The 17,535-nt window shown below is 44.8% G+C and overlaps 1 protein-coding gene across 1 annotated transcript; it reads right to left on the reverse strand.

Moving 5' to 3' along the window:
* Nucleotides 1–909: 909 nt before the first annotated feature.
* XBP1 (X-box binding protein 1) lies at nucleotides 910–7,954 on the reverse strand. Its single transcript, XM_075012440.1, is given in 6 exon segments — nucleotides 910–1,836; nucleotides 5,658–5,741; nucleotides 5,744–5,821; nucleotides 7,242–7,367; nucleotides 7,485–7,581; nucleotides 7,679–7,954. Coding segments are annotated over 6 exon segments (1,140 nt in total). The 5' UTR covers nucleotides 7,861–7,954; the 3' UTR covers nucleotides 910–1,263.
* Nucleotides 7,955–17,535: the final 9,581 nt, after the last annotated feature.

Genomic DNA, 17,535 nt, shown 5'->3' on the forward strand with positions numbered 1-17,535 from the left:
TGAAGAAAAAGATTGGACTTATTTTGTTTATCTAAATTTTATTTATCCTTATTGCACAATCTGATGCACAATGGCAAGTTTATTACTTAAAGGAAATTTCTTCCAACCAACCAGTTATAATTAAATTGCTTAAATAAATGTGTTGTAGTGGTATCAAAAAAATTGTGGGTCTGCAAATTGTAGGTACAGGGGTTTTTTAAAGGGGATTCTTTATAAGAAAGCTTGAAGTACTGCTCTGGATCTCATTTAGCATACTCTTCCTGCTATTTTAAGGTTTTGATATGAGACCTAAGCTTGTCCACTAACCAGATTTGTTCCACAGCTCTACTGTGCCTTTGCAAGGAGAAGCACCAAAACAAGTTATTTCATGTACCTATACACTAGGAGCACCTCTATCCTTTTACCATGTAAGCAGTATGGGATTAACACAGTAGAAACCTTCTCTCCCAAGCTATCTTCAAAATGGAAGGAGTATAGACAGCATCTTCATTGCACTTCTTTAATTGCACAGTTTTAAATATTAAAGGGAGAAGCAATTCACTGAAACTAAAGAGCAATAGAAAACTTTTGTAAGCATTTACATAGTAAGTTACATAAAACTCACAAAGATCTTTAATCTTAAACTGAGCCAGCTGTACATGGAGGGGCACATGGCCCAACTGTGGAGGGAGACTGCTGCTGTGACAAGGACTTTACTCCACCTGCTTTCACTGCCCTGGAAAGGAGTTTCTGCTAGGATTGGAGTTTGTCCTAATAGGGCAACGTATAGTACAGGTACATGAGCACCTGTTTTCTTCTGATACTGCTTCTTTTAGCTTCACACAAGGAAGATTAGCCTTTCCTTTTCCAGAGAAAGTACTGATAAAAAAAGGGGACCATTCTACCTAATCATATTCATAGTCTGAGATGGGCACAAATTAGCAATACCAGGGCTGGTGAAAATACTTACATTTTTTTTTTTTTTTTCTTTTTTTTTTTTTTTATGAACTAGCCATTTACTTTACTTCTGGCTTAAGGGGAAAGAGAGTTCTTACAACCCGTGTTCCCTGTAAGCTGTGCGCTTGTGTGGCCATTCTGGAAAAATTCACATGCCACCCAGCTGATTTGCACAGCACCAACAGGTATGTTTTGTGTTTCTGCTAGTGGTGTACGTGAAAATTTCTCACAAATGTAAAAAATCCACACCTGAATGGGCAAAATAGAGAACAATGCCTGCAACCATGTACAGGTGGTAGAGTGTTGCTCCACAGAAGAGATGCAACACTAATGAATAAATCGGACACTGATCAACTGAGGGAAAAGTTCATTGGCAAAAGTATCTTCCCAAGAATGATCTGTACCTAGTGGAGAAGGCATATCGCTGAAGGGAGAAAGTGAGCCTTCATATCCAGAGTCACTACCTGCATCTAGCAGACAGCAAGAGGTCTCAAGGCTGTGCTCAGATGAGAGCAGGTTTGAGAGGCCGAGCTCAGGCAAAAAGTTGTCTATGGGTTCCTCTTTCACTGAGACAGGTGCCTCAGGGATGTCCTGGTCTTCAGAAGGAGAGAAAGATGCTGCTTCTATTTTCACTAGAGTATCAGCTTGGCTGCTCATTTTAGCAGGGATCTCAAAGATTAGGGGCTTGGTGTATACGTGGTCAAACCGGATCTGTTCATTAATGGCCTCCAACTTGGCTGATGAGGACCCCAGAGAGGGAGCGGGGGAGGCTGGTACGGAATCTGATTCTTTTCCACAGAGCTCTTCTTCCAGCTCTTCCAAGCACGATGACGCTGAATGATTGTACTCGAGGAACATTTCTGGGTCCAGGCTGTCCAGAATGCCCAACAGCAGGTCAGACTGCAGAATACAAAAATCCATCATTTTAGAATGAATATGCGAACAACTGTACACAAACCTGCTCAACAGGACCTGATAGGTACTAAAAGGCAGCACTAATGGGAATACCACACACATTCTGATTTGCTCATTCACTTGTCCTTCAAGCTCCAGGTTACCATTAAACTGTTCACTATATTACTGATTTCCTTTACAGAAGCCCTAATGGACCCACTCAAGATCAGGCACCCTGAGTAATGATGGATACTGTTCAAACAAAAACTTTTCCTATCTAAAATCTCTGGGCTTGTCTACACTACCACCTTCCTTCCAAGGAAGAATGGTAATTAGGGTGTTGGGAGTTTATTAATGAAGCGCTGCAGTGCATATGCAGCACTTCATTAAGCAAATTCCTCCTCATGGCAACTTTGAGGAGTAAAGGGACTTCAAAGTTGCCCTAGCACTTCCAAGTACCAGCAGGTGAACTGCGGCTAGACACGTGCCAGTACTTTGAAGTTGTCTGGGGCGGGGAATTTGCTTAATGAAGCTCTGCATGTGCATCGCAGCACTTGGTTAGTAAACTCCCAACACTCTCTAATTACCATCCTTCCTTCAAAGGAAGGTGGTAATGTACACGGGCCCTCTGAGGAGTCAGGAAACATGCAATACCTGGGAATAAAGCATCAGCACCAGATATTAGCTTGAGCTGTAGTTTCCATGACCACAAAGTTAATCAATTTCAGTGTGTTTGTTCTTTGGCTTTTAGCTTTCATGAGTCCTTGTACCTCTGACTTTTTGAAATCAAGACAGCAGTTAAACAGTAACCAGTAGACTTCACAGTATTAGACTACTTGAAACCTATCCAAAGCTACAATAGAAATACAGTATATCCTTTGAAAGATCGCAGGATCTCAGGCTTTCATCTGCACACACTGAAAACGAGCCAGCCCATAATGCAGCTGTAAAAAAAGGCAAATATTCCAGGGCATACTGAGTATCTCATGGAAGAAATGAATCCAACACCCTGCTCTCTGCAACCATGGTGAGATCTTGGCTACAGCACTGAGTCCAGATCAGGGGGAGATGTGGACAAACTGGAGAAGTGCCAATAATGAGCAGAAAACCTGAGCTATGAGGGAAAAAAACTAAGCATGTTTAGCCTTTAGAAAATGCTGTGTACAGAGGAAATAAATCTTCAGTTACGTTACAGGTTGTTAGAGAACAAGATAATTGTTTTCCATGTCCTCTGAAGGGTAGGACAAAGAATAAGGACTTAATCTGCAGCCAGAGATTACACTATATGGTAGGGACCTTGTATAGTTGCACCTACACAAGGTCTACTGCATACTTGCTCTATGGCTGCAGAAAGAGCTGTCCCGCTGGCATAATTAAACCAACAAGGGCCAGTAGGTATGGCAGTAGGGAAAGGATCTACTGCCAACAGTGCTGTCCATATGCCTGTTTTTTGCCAGTGAAACTAGTGTTGGTCAAGGTGTATTTTTTCACACTCCTGCCCAACAAAAGCATTAGTATAGACAATGCTTAGGTTAGTGATCAGGAAGACTTATGACAATTATAAAGATAATTAAGCACTCACTAAACTAGGCTTCCAAAGGAGATCCCAGAATCTCTGTTCTTAAAAATCTATAACAACAAGCTTGTTGAAGCTGTTAGGGATGTTGTGTGTCCCCTGAAGTCCTGTCTCAGTGCCCTGCACTAGATGATTTCTCAAGGTCCCTTCCGGGCATCTTATATTGAAATTCATCTGAGGGTTCTGAGAGAGTTGGCGTATGTTGTTGACGAGCCCTTGGCCATTATCTTTGAAAAGTCGTGGAGATCAGGAGAGATGCCGGATGATTGGAAAAAGGTAAATGTAGTGCCCATCTTTAAAAAAGGGAAGAAGGATGATCCAGGGAACTATAGGCCAGTCAGTCTTACATCAGTCCCTGGAAAAATCATGGAGGGGCTCCTCAAGAAAGTCATTTTGAGGCACTTGGAGGAGGGGAAAGTGATCAGGAATAGTCAGCATGGATTCATGAAGGGCAAGTCATGCCTGACCAATCTGATTAGTTTCTGTGATGAGATAACTGGCTCTGTGGATAGGGGGGAAAAAAAAAAAAGAAAAAATCAATGGATGTGATTTATCTTGACTTTAGCAAAGCTTTTGATACGGTCTCCCACAATATTCTTGTTGGCAAGTTAAAGGAATGTGAATTGGATAAGTGGACGGTAAGATGGATAGAAAGCTGGCTAGAAGGTCGGACCCAGCAGGTAGTGATCAACAGCTCAATGTCAGGATGGCAGTCAGTTTCTAGTGGTGTCCCCCCAAGATTCAGTTCTGGGTCCTGTTCGGTGCAACATATTTATCAATGAGCTGGATGAGGGGTTGGACTGCACCCTCAGCAAGTTTGCAGATGACACTAAGCTAGGGGGAGAAACAGATATACTGGAGGGTAGGGATAGGGTCCAAAGTGACCTAGACAAGTTGGACGACTGGGCTGCAAGAAATCCGATGAGATTCAATAAGGACAAGTGCAGAGTCCTGCACTTGGGCCAGAAAAATCCCAAGCATTGTTACAGGTTGGGGTCCGACTGGCTCGGTAGTAGTTCTGCAGAAAAGGACCTGGGAGTTGTAGTGGACAAGAAGCTGGATGTGGGTCAACAGTGTGCTGTTGTAGCCAAGAAGACTTATGGCATGTTAGGTTGCATCAAGGGGAGCACTGCCAGTAAATCCAGAGAAATGATTATTCCTTCTTTACTCGGCTTTGGTGAGGCCGCATCTGGAGTACTGTGTCCAGTTCTGGGCACCAAATTATAGAAAGGATGTGGATACACTGGAGATGGTCCAGAGGAGGGTGACCAAAATAATTAGGGGGCTGAAGCATATGACCTCTGAAGAAAAGATTGAGGGAACTGGGACTGTTTAGTCTGCAGAAGAGAAGACTGAAGGGGAACTTGATAACAGCCTTCAACTTACTGAAGGGATGTTGCAAAAAGGCTGGAGAGAGGCTTTTCACAGTGGTCACGGATGGCAGAACGCAAAACAATGGTCTCACGTTGCGGTTGGGAAGGTCCAGGTTGAACATTAGGAAAAACTTTTTCACTAGGAGGGTGGTGAAGCATTGGAACGGTCTACCCAGGGAAGTAGTGGAGTCTCCATCCCTGAAGGTGTTTAAGTCTCGCCTTGACAAAGTCCTGGCTGGGCTGATCTGATGGGTTTGGTCCTGCCTAGGGCAGGGGGCTGAACTTTGATGGCTTTTTTAGGTCTCTTCCAGCTCTATTGTTCTATGATGAAAGAGTTGAATGATAATGGTTATGGGGACAATACCTAATGTACATTGTTTAATTGCTTTCAAAATAACAACTTCTGCTTAAACTTATTGTCCCGTTTTTGTCCTATGACAGGAGCATTAATAGGCCACTTCATGTCAAATGGTCTCCTACATTGAAAGAAAAGGTGAGTGAAGTTTTATCTTTTACTGGACCAACTTCTGTTGGTGAACAAGACAAGTTTCCAAGTTCAAAGAGGCCTGTATAAATTTGAAAGCTTCTCTCTCACACCAATAGAAGCTAGTCCAATTGAGCTATTACCTCACCCATCTAGTCTGACTTCTTAGACTTACCATTTCTTACCCAAGATTCACAGGCACAAATATATCCAAGTCTTTGATGTATACCAGCCTATCAAGAGCTGCTTGAACATACTCACCTTTGAACTAAAGTTTTCTGGTGTGGTAAAGCTTGAATTCTAGTGCCTCTAGTACCACAACTAATGAACTGGAGACACAGGGCTGTAGTTCTTTTAAAAACTCATGATCTGTAAACAGAGGATGGTTGCTCACCTCAGAGTCTGAAGAGTCAATGCCATCAGAATCCCCGTGGAGATTTTCAGGAGCGGTGACTGCTGGGCCTGTACCTGCTGCAGAGGAACACGTAGTCTGAGTGCTGCGGACTCAGCGGACCCGGTCACCGTCCTGATTTCATCCACCTGTGATTCCATCACCACCTGTGTGATAATAGAAGCCTAATTATCAGATATTATTTTGATGCCCAAACCACATGCTGAACTTCTAGCCAACTGCAAGATTACGATATTAATCCAATACTATGCAATTCTCCTTTGCCAGTCTGTTGCATAAATCAGTCTCATTTTGCAAGTACCACAAAGAAGAATCAGTGGTGCAGGTGGGAAGTGAAATAGCAGGTATATGTTCACACAAAATGGCTCTGGCTGAGCTTTAGCTTCCATATGAGACAGCTGTGAACTGTATACTGGCTCCACCACTTTCTTGTGAAGGAGACTGATCTCATATTTGATAGTCACCAAGGGTCACATTTCATGTGACCTGCCATGCAAAAATAAAAAGAAAAAGTGAGAGAGAGCAGCTTAAGCTATAGATTTGGCTGGGCTTTGAATTAATTCGTTGAATACAGTGGGGTTTTTCAATCCACCAGCCACACAAAGCCCCCAATGCGGAGGACGTAGGCCTCATCACCAAGCAACAGTTAACATGAACAATTCTGGAAAGGTTTTAATCCTCATGATAAAGGATTAGGGTGACTATCTGTACAGTTTTTATTGGAACAGTCCCTTATTTAAAGTGTCCACAGGCATCCTGACTGTTTTAAGAAAATAGGCAAGTTATCTTGTATTTGATGGGGCTCCTGGTCCCTACCACCCTGTGCTTTGGGGTGGCAGCCTCTCCTGCTAGGCAGCTCTTCCACTAGGTGGCTGCACTGTTCCCTAGAGCTCTGCACTTTGTTTCAGCAGCTCCTGCTGCAGGGGAGCTCCTCTGTGGGGCAAATGCCACATTTCCTGGCACCTCATGGTGGCAGACCCTGCTGTTAGCAAACTCCACAAGGGGGCAGCTGCTTCCTCATTCCCTGGTGCCCTACCCTTAGGGGAGGCAGCTCCCACTGTGAGGGACCCCTTTCACAGGTCATCTGCCTTGTTCCCCAGCCGCCCATGCCTAAGGCAGGCAGCTCCTTACCTCTTCTCTCCCTCTCCCCTCCACACTGAGGCTTGGGAATGCCCCACCACCAAGTGATTCTGGAGTCCACATCCTCCACTCCCATCCCTGGTGCCTCCCCACTGGAGGCTGCAAAACCCCCAGCCCTGGTGCCTCACCCAGGAGCAGCAGCTCCCATTGCTAAGGAGGCCTGAGCTGGGATAGCAGCCTTGCCCCCATTCCTGGAGGCTAGTGTGCCATATTTTCTACAGGACAACGTGATCACCCTATACAGGATTTAAACCCATTTAGGATGGCTTCACACGACCTACTATAGGAGCAGTTTATTCCAGGTACTTTCCTTCAAAGCTTTGTTTGCTGGCCTACCAGCACAGACATACATGACTACAGGGAGCCCAGGCTCAGGTGCTGTCAGTGGAACCAGCTGTCTCAATCCACCCTGGGTAGAGGGCTCACCTTGGGCTCTCTCTCCTGGGGCTCCAGCACATCTAGCCCTAGCCGAGAGCACAGCTCCTGGTTCTGCAGGGCGAGGCCGCGGCTCTTCTCCCGCAGGAGCTGGTTTTCCAGCAGTAATTTCTGGTTCTGCAAGAAGCACACACTCTGCCTCAGCCACCAGCTCCACCACCCTGTGTCCCCGCGGCGCAAGCCTCCCTCCCGGGACTCTCCTACTGCAGCCGCCTCGGGCAACCCCGGCCTTACCTCCTGCTCCAGCTCCACCACCTGCTGCTCTAGCTCGCTCATCCGCGCCTTCTTCCTGTCCCGGGCGCTCTGCGCTGCCACGCGGTTCTTCAGCTTCCTGGGGGAGAGAGTGCAGGTCAGAGCCCCGGCCCGACCCGACCCAGCCCGGGCCCTGGCCCTGGCCCTGGCCCTGGCCCCGGCCCCGGCCCGCTCACCTGCGCAGCGCCTTCTCCTCCGGACTCAGGTGGGTGAGGCGCTGTCGTTTTCGGGCCGGCTGCTGGGGCTCCGAGCTGGGGGAGCGCGGCCCGCCTGCCGGCAGCACCATGGAGAGGGGCTCGGCCGCCTGGCCAGGGAGCAGGAGCAGCCGTGGGGCCGCGGAGCCGGGTAGCGCCACCATGACTGACGCGCCACTGCCTCGCCACTAAGCGATCGTCGCTCCCCAAGTTCCACCGACCGACCTGTGGGCTCCCCACGCCCCGCCCGGTCCTGTTCTGCCCCGCCGCCGCTAGGCTGCCAGCGTGGCTCAGTCCCATTGGTCAGTCCTGTGTGACAACCCGCACCGACCAACTTGCGATTGGCTCCTCCGGAGGGCAAAGGGCAAACATCTGCGTCAGAGGGGAGGAGGCATGAGGCTGAGCGGTTTCTCGGAGTGGGACGGGCTGGCGGTTGCTTTCCAGCACGCGGGCAGGGCTGCGTGTCGAGCCTGCGCAGTGCTGTCCCCGGGCATCCTTGCGTCAGCTGCGGGCTGGCGGCCCAGTCTTTGTGGGCGCGAAAGGAGCGCCGAGGCCTGCGGGGCGCCGGGCTGGTGACAGGTGCGTTTGGGCCTGAGCTTTGTGGGCTCCACCCGCTGTGTCACAACCGCGTTAAGCCTCGATAACCTCTTCCCCCTTTGAGCACTCCGGATCTCCTGGTCGCAGCGTGCTGTGCTGCTGCTCGAGCCAGCTGTTGGGCAAGCGCTTCCCCACTGCGGGGCTAGGCTTGGGCGCCGCCGCTCCTCCCTCTCCGGGCCCCTACCGGGTGCTATCTGCGCGTTCCTCAAGGGTCAGTCCTGTGTTTCCAACCTGCTCAGCACCTTGTAGCTTTGAGCTGCACCCGGTGCACATCCGACACAAATAAGCCATTGCAGTGCCATGGTAAAGCGTCACTAGGACATAGGGTGGAGGAGGTTATTCTTTTCCACTGCATAGGCTTCTGTTGATGGACGTTTTGTTGACCTTGCACGTCCAGACTGCCTATCTGTTGGAAGAGATCTGCTGGTTGGAGCATTCTTTCAACATCCCTGTACATGTCATTCCACAAGGAAGAAGGAATGTTTTGAAAGAAGGGTGTTTTCTGACATTTGGCCCTGTGTGGATGGGCTCAGTGTTGGAAAAGCCTTTCCTAAAGGAGCTGTTGGCAAAAGATATGCAACGGACTTGTGCAATTTATGTATCTTTTGCCAATAGTTCTCGGAAATCTAGATATAGAGTGAGTGAAGAGAGAGGGCAGCTGCTAGTATGCTGTGGGAAAGGGAGGGGATTTGGGACAGGGAAGAGGAATAAACTTAGGGACCATTAGATCCAATTCACATCCATCCCATTTCAAAGCAGTATCAATTTACAATATTGTGTCTTGGTTTTGTTTGATTTATGATGTAGAAGACTGTACTTTGAACAATTATCAGTTTCCAGCATTGAAGGATCTGGAATGCAAACATGGGTACAAAACATACAAGGTCCTCAGGGGCCAGTTGTATCATTTGCCTCTCTCTATAAATTTGTGGGTTTTGCTTTTGTAGGGCACATGCCCTTCACCTGCCAAGTGGTTGTGCATCTGTTGTGTTTATTTCTGCAGTTTGTTCCTACAGTGAATTAAAAATAACTAAAGGGTAAAATAACAAAGGAGAAAGATTAGCTTAAAAAGTCTTAAGGCATCATGCTATGGCTATGTTCTTTGACATTATTCCAGTGTTAGGGTACAGTGAACCTTTGAGTTACATGGAGGTTGCCTTCTTGCAACCCCCTACTTAGCTCATATTTTCCCAGCTCCTCTCCGCAGGGCTGATCCGTTTCCTAGCTGCTTCTCTTTGCCTTTATCCAGCAGCATGACTGGTCAGGGTGACAGCTGTGCAGCTGGGAGAAAGGGTCACAGAGTATCATCAAGTTGTGCTTAACTCAAGTTGAAGTGAGTTATGTGCAACTTGAAGCTGCATATGTTGAGGGTTTACTGTGCTGCCTAGTTCCTGCCTAGCTGGTCTCAAGAAGTGGGTCTGTCCCACGAAAGCTCACCTAACAAATTATTTTGCTAGTCTTTAAAGTGCTACTTGACTGCTTTTTGTTTTGTCTAGTTCCTGTCTGTGGTGTGAAGAACAGTTCACTCATTCAGCAGTGTTAACTGCACCATATTTTTTAGTAACAGCTGATGTCTTGCACCTTTATTTTGATACATTCAGAAGGAAAATGGCAGCTTTGAATTAATGCCCCTTTTTTCAAAGAGATAAAAGTTTATTCAGGTCCTGCTCTTCATGCTCTAGCAATTGGAATCTTCACACAGGAGGTGTATGAGCTTCCCAGCAGAGCTGCCCTGGGGCAGGGAGTCAGTACTTTCTCAGGATGACTAAGTAAGGGCTGGTGATTTTGGAGCTGGAAGTCTAGCCTGTGAAACAGGAATACCTCCATGTTGGCAGGTGGGGAGTTGCTATCCAGATAATAACAGGAGACTCAGAAGAATACAGCCAAGCCCTCAAAGCCAATGTTATAGTCAGTAAAGTGGGAGTTTGGGGGCTGTAGGTGAAAATAAGGGGCTAAACCCCAGGTCAGGGCTATACAGAAAAGTTCGCATTCTACCTGTTACTTACAGAGCCCCAAAACTGTAGTATTTGAGCCTCCCTGCAGCCTATTTCCTAGCAAGCTTTTTGACCCACTGATCACTATACTTATGTACATGCTTCTAGCTTCCACCCTGCACACATAACTAGATCCATTGTTTACAGTCAAGCCCTTAGGTACGATTGCATTTGCTCTGATTCTACTGACAGAGACCAAAACCTACAAAATCTTTACCAAATATTCGTAAACCTGAATTACCCAGCAGGAGAAATAAAAAAACAAATCAACAGGGCCAGACGAATACCCAGAAACCAGCTGCACCAAGATAGGCCTAAAAAAGCCAAGAACAGAACACCACTGGTCATTACCTACAGCCCCCAATTCAAACCACTGTAATGCATTATTAAAGGCCTACAACCTGTCCTTAATCAGGATGCCACACTCCAGAAGGCCCTAGGTGACAGGCCTGTTCTCTCCTACAGACAACCTTCCAATCCTTAGGAGGATTCTCACCCACAACCACAGTCTATACCGCAGGAACACTAGTCCTGGAACTTTTCCTCGCAACAATGCCCACTGCCAGCTTTGTCCACGTATCTGTTCTGGAGATATACCATCACTGGACCTAATCAGGTTATTCACAGAATCACGGGCACATTCTCATGTTCCTTAACTAACATCATATATGCTATCATGTGCCAGCAATGCCCAGATGCTTTGTATATTGAACAGACTTCAAACTGTCTTAGACAAAGAGTTAATGGGTACAAAACCAGACATCAAAACACTCCTGATCCACAAACCTGTCAGTCAGCATTTTAATGTAGTGGGCCATTCTGTTCATGACTTAAAAGTTTGCGTCTTACTGAACAGGAATTTTCACAACAGTCTTGAAAGAGAGAGGCTGCTGAACTCTCGTTTATATTCAAATTCGACACATTAACATGTGGTTTGAACCAGGATGGGAATTTTCTGGGTCATTATAGGGGCTCTTTTGCATACTTGGCTTAATCTAATTCTTGACTCAATGCCCCCCCCCCTCCGCCCTTCTGCCCATCTACTCTCTGATTTGCTCACCTTGATAATTTTTTTTTCTGATTTGTCAACCTTGATTACTATTTTTGGTTCTCTGTGACTTAAATATTGAGTCTGTTTTGGTATGGCTATGGTCTGAAGAAGTGGGTGTGTCCCACGAAAGCTCACCTAATAAATTATTTTGTTAGTCTTTAAAGTGCTACTTGACTGCTTTTTTGTTTTTATAGCAAAAAACTAGCACAGCGTTCTCTCTGTTACTAGTCAACATGATACAGAAGTTTCATAAAAACTTTATAATATCAATCAGAATTCGTAAGTTTGTATTTATGTTGTCTCCAAATGAGTACACCCTGTGACCCTGAATAAGCCCTGCACACAGTAAATTATGTATTTGGTTCTTGTTTGCTTGTAGTTTTACCACTGAGAGCAGCAAGGATGCAGAGAAGCCTGACATAGGAAATATGCATTAATTTGTTTTAAATAGCATAGTAGGTTCCACAGTGTGGACAGTCTTTATAATTATATGGCAGTGTGCCAGGGAGAGACAGAGAAACAAATGTTCACTAGAAGCTTGGTCTTGAACTGCATGTCAGCATCTCCAGGTAGGTTCTATTGCAAGAGTGCAGGCTGAATGCAGATTTGAACCCCCATCCCTATTTTTTTAATTCTCTGGATGTATTTTTACTAGTGTGCTTTTTTTTGGCAAAAATTTCTCATAATTGCAAACATTGGTACAGTACGTCTCCTCCTAGCACTAGCAGAGTTGCTAGCACGCACACACACAAGGTTCTAGGTGACAAATGCCATTTATTTTACTGCCCTGCTCAGCTACCTTACCTGTACTAGTTTCCATCCCCATTGCTGTCACTTGTGGAGCTGAACCAGTGATAACAACACGGGAAATCTTAGCAAAAATTTCCTAGCCTAGACAAGGCAGTAGACACTTTGCCATAGATGAAGCTATTATTTCTTAATTATATGGCCCTTATTTGCTGTGTTACAGGTGGTCACTGTATCAAAAGAAAAAAATGATTTGTTTAAGGAAGGTGGGGACATTGAAAGCTTGTTTAGTAGAAGACGTAGGAGGGTGGAAATAGCCAAGTACAGTGTTATTTGCATGAGAAGAGGAGAGAGCAGTGGGAAGGGGAGAGAGAAAGGAGTGGTGAGAAAGAAGTGGAAAGAAGGTGTGGGTGATGCAGAACGTATAATAATCCAGTTGGGTTCAAGGGCATTGTTTGGGAAAAGAGCCTGTTAGTGCAATCTGTGTCCAGGATCATACGGACTGTGGCCTTAGGCTTAAGTTAAGACGAACAGCTTGTGCATTGTGAGGGCTGTCTGAGTTGGTCAGAGGGATAGTAAGAATGTTCCTAGTATTCCCTGACTTGGTTTGTTTTCAGGCTGGTACACTTAGTTATTTGTTTCTTATTTCAATTGCATTTGTTGTTGCCCATAGTTTTAAAATTGTCATCTCCTGTCCCAAACATTCCTTCTCAGAGCTGGGAGGACAATAAAATTACTGTTCTGACTGTAACCGAGTTCTTACCGTAGTTAGGGTCTGAGAGCGCTGGTAAGAGAACAACTTGGTAATGGTAGTCACTGGGGAAGCGTCAGCCGTTCTTGATTTACCTCCTTGGTATTCTTGACCTGAGGCTGACCCACTGCTGTGCCACAGAACAACAAGAAGTCCTGTGGCACCTTATAGACTAACAGATATTTTTGGAGCATAAGCTGTTGTGGGCAAAGACCCACTTCATCGGATGTCGCTTTTATGAGTTTTCGCCTACGAGCAGAAATTTAGGAACCAATTGTGCTTGTATGGCAAGGGATGAGTGTAATTGTGGGTGAGAATAAATTTACAGAGGTCAGATACCGGATTGGCTATGGTAATGTCAGGGATGATATTCCTGATCGCTTGTAGTTCATATTCATGTGAAATATTAGTGTAGAGAGCCTCAGCATCTATGGTGGCAAGGATGGTGTTGTGAGGAAGTTTTCAATGAAGTGGGACATTCTGTTAATTACCTGAAAGTGTGTGTTTTACTGAAAAGGAACTTTAACAACTGTCGACAGACGGAATGCTCAGAACTATAATTTATATTCAAATTTGACACGTTAACACGTGGTTTGAACCGGGGACAGCTATTACCTGGCCGATTATGAGGACTCTTTTACATACTTAAATGTTTTATCTAACTCTTAACTTCCCCACCCCACACCCCTTCTCCCGCCGCCCCTCTGGTCTTCTGATTTGCCAACCTTGATAACAATTTTTCTGATTTGTGAACCTGGATAACAATTTTTGTACCTCTGTGCTTTATATAGTGAGTCTGTTTTGGTAAGGCTGTGATCTGAAGAAGTGGGTCTGTCCTACGAAAGCTCATCACCTAATAAATTATTTTGTTAGTCTTTAAAGTGCTGCATGGCTGCTCTTTTGTTTTCATAGAACTTCACTAATGCTTAAACTTTTACCACTGACTTCAGTGGGACTCCTCATCCACTTAGAAATAAGCAGATTCTCGAGTGCCATACTGGATTTGGACCAGAGTGCTCAACACATAACAGGTCTGAGACGCAGATCACAGAATCATAGAATTCTACGTGACTACGTTAAGACAGATTTAAAAACCACCAGGCCTGGAGATTCCACCACCTCTCTCGGTAACACATTCCAGTGTTTCAGCACCCTTTTGGTGAAATAGTTTTTGCTAATATCCAACCTACGCTCTCCCTGTAACTTCAGACCATTGCGCCTTGTTCTGCCATCTGTCACCATTGAGAATAGTCTCTCTCCAGCCTCTTTAGAGCCCCCTTTCACGAAGTTGAAGGCTGTTATCAAATCACCCCTCAGTCTTCTCTTCTGCAAACTAAATAAGACTAAATATCTCACAGTCTCTCTTCATAGTTTGTATGCTCCAGCCCCTTAATAATTTTTTTGCCCTCCATTGAACCTGCTTCAGTGTGTCCACATCCTTTCTGTACGGGGGTGTGGTGGGGGCGGGCAGAACTGGATGCAATATGGGTGAGAATGAATATAATGGTCTAATATTTCACTGTTCCCTATCCCGTTCATTAAGCACTTTAACATTTTGTTTGGTTGTTTTTAGAACTGGTACTGCATATTGAACGGCTGATTCCCTTGCACTGTCCACAGTGATGCTCCTGTGTACTTTTGTGATTGCAGTTGTGAGGCAATGTAGAAGCAAGTAATGTTTATTGAGAGACCAAAACTTCCAGTGTACCTTACCTTTCATTTTTCTCCTTTGTTTTTGATTATTACCATTGTGTGGCCCATTCATCTTGCTTTGTTTGGTTCCTCTGAAGTCGTTTTATAGTTTTGACTAATCTAAATAATTTTGTGTCATCTGAAAAATTGCCACTTCACAGCTTACGTGGTTTCCCAGGTAATGTGAATATAGTATAAAAAAGTCAGTCCTAGCATGGAACTTTGTGGCATCCTGCTGAAGACAGACCACGCTGTTCCTGGAATGCATATTATAAAGGCAAAGCTTATCCCTTCTGTGCTGAAATTCCAGTACTTAATTGTGATGAAATTGACAAATATTCTCTCATCGTGTTAGTCTCTTTCAAGAAGAGGCCATGTATTCTTTTAGGTTGGAGGCTAAACTCATTTTCACACAAAGACAAAAGTGTTTTCTTCTCTGTCCACAGCCACAGCGTATGGTGGGATGTGATGCCCACCAACCCCATACTAATTAACAGCTTTGATTCCTCTGTTGTACTACTTCAGTATGTCCTCCTAGAGTTGCGGTGTCCCCATGTGGCTAGTTGGCTTGAACAATAAATGTATTTTAAGAATAATGCAGCTAGTTTACTATAGAACTGGTTGGACACCATGGCCCTAGACTTTGCTGGAAAGTTCTGCAAACATTTTTCATGTAAACAGGTTGGTATGTTAAATGGCTGGGTTTCACTGGCAGGGTTCCCTTTATTCCACAGTGCAGAGCAACGGTGACTCAGGCAAAAGTGCTGCATACACAGGATTTAGGTCTCACCTGTACTAGTTTTTGCACTCTGCAGAGCTTTAACATTATTCAAGAACAGAGTTAAATCTAAACTACAAAATGGAGCTCTTGTCCAGATGTGGTCTTGGCTCTAGTATAGAGCAACCTCAGGAGAGGGTGCAAAGAACTTGTAAGACACAGTTTATGCCCCTCCATATGGACAATGGAGACTAGTGACATGTGAATGTGAACAGGCAAAAAACAAATCAAAGGCACTGCTTGGAGTTTGTTCACAGCAACTGGTAGAGATCACAAAGTGTGTGGTGCCCAGTAAGGCTGGCCAAGCTCCTTTTTCCCCACCTGTAGGCCCCACACCTCACATAGAACAAGTTGAGGCAACACGGGAGAGGCCAAGCCCAATGCTTTCATTTGCAGGGAGTTGTCATTCTGCAGGCTGGCTTCTGTCCAAATATCCAGCAGGTTGAGCTAGCTATCTCGGGAAAGCAACCAGTTGTCGAAATCCCAAGGGCCCAGCAGTTTGGCTGCAGTAAGTTTTCTTGTTTGCATATCCTGGTTGAGAACAGGAACCTCTATTCTCTATATGGGTTATAAAAGTATGTATCTGTGAAGACTTGGTAACTACTTCCTGTTGGTAACAGCCAGTTTTTTTCCTGGAACAATGCCAGGCTGTTAGCATAAATTCCTCCTCTCACTTCTCAACCACTTTCTACATTTCAAAGTCTTTTTCGCTTGGTGGAGGCTCATGGGAATCCTGCTTTCACAGTTGGAAGCAACTCTATTATATTCCCCATTTACATGCTTTCTCTTACATCTTTTAGCCAGAATCCTGCTCTATTGACAGACCAACAGAGGGGGAAAAACAGCAAAGTGTAAGAAAATAGTATGGTAGATTTTTGTCTCAAACTACGTTATGTAAAACAATGGTTCAGAGATGAGCAATCTTAAAAACTCATGCAGTGTCATCCCCTGCCTCACTCCCCTCGACTAGATTTCATTCTGCTGAAAACTCCCTGTGAGGGTTCAGGACTACAGAGACAGTGTTTTTTCTGTGTGCTCAGGGAGGTACAAAACTAATGTGTATCTTTTATGATGGCTTCATTCCAGTTATTTTATTAGCTTTTAGTTGTGCCAGGTTTTTGTGACATTGCTTGTGTGACTAGTCAGGCAGAGCTGGAGCCCTTCCCATACTAATTAAACGAAGTCCTGCCAGTGCTTAGGAAAAGAGAGGAGATGTGCAAGTTGCTCAGATTGGTGTCCTGGTTGAGTGAGGAGTGCCTGTTAGAGACAGACCTGTCGCAAAAAGCTTTAATTTATACCAGAGTCCTAGGAAGAGGAAATCCAGAAACTCTGGCTTTAACAATGTTATGCCCTCCCACGTGTTGGGCAATTATATTCCCTTTTATCATTGTTTGGCAGGGAACTTGGTATTTAACTTGTATTCCCTTCTTTTCTTCCAGGAACGAAATAGCTCAGATGCTTCTGACATAATGTAATTACTAACATTTTATTGAAAATAAACAGACTTATAGTCAGTAAGATAATGTTCTTTTGAACTAAAAGAGGGTATGTCAAAGAGAATGAATAAAGGAAGACAGCAGTGTTGAGACAACACAAATTAGAAATCACAGTAAATGTAATGAGTGGGTATTTTTCAGAAAAGTTTCATTTCGTTTTAATCCATTAATTCTACTTGGCCCATCTTGTTCAAACAATTGAATTGTTAACTGAAGGCAGGCAGTAAGTCATTTGACCTCTTTAATTCTTTTATTTTGGTCAGCCCCAATTCTGTTGGTATTTGATTAAAATATCACTTTAAAAGTTGTTAAAATACTTATAGGCTGTAATCTGAAGTGTCCTAAACAGGTGCTTGTTTAATTTCAAGAAATCAGGACATTATCCTAACTTTATGCTAATTGACATTTGGGTGATAATCACTGAAACAAATCTTGCATCATGTTTTAAAACATCTAATACTATTCACATTTGCAAAACGGATATGGCACTACACACAGTACAGTTATGTCTACACTAGCCCCCTCCATTTGGAAGGGGCATGGTAATGAGGCAGTTCGTAAGATGTTGATGAGGTGCTGACATGAATATTTGGTTTTAGGGAGAAAGGGCTTTCGAAGTCCGTGGGATCCTTTTGAAAGGCCCCTGTCTACACGGCTGGCAGGCATTCAAAAAGTGGCACTTTTGAATAGTGCATGGAGGCCATTATGCTAATGAGACACTGCATATTCATAT

This window comes from Carettochelys insculpta, chromosome 18 (assembly GCF_033958435.1).
Source record: "Carettochelys insculpta isolate YL-2023 chromosome 18, ASM3395843v1, whole genome shotgun sequence".
In the NCBI taxonomy this organism is placed as follows: domain Eukaryota; kingdom Metazoa; phylum Chordata; order Testudines; family Carettochelyidae; genus Carettochelys; species Carettochelys insculpta.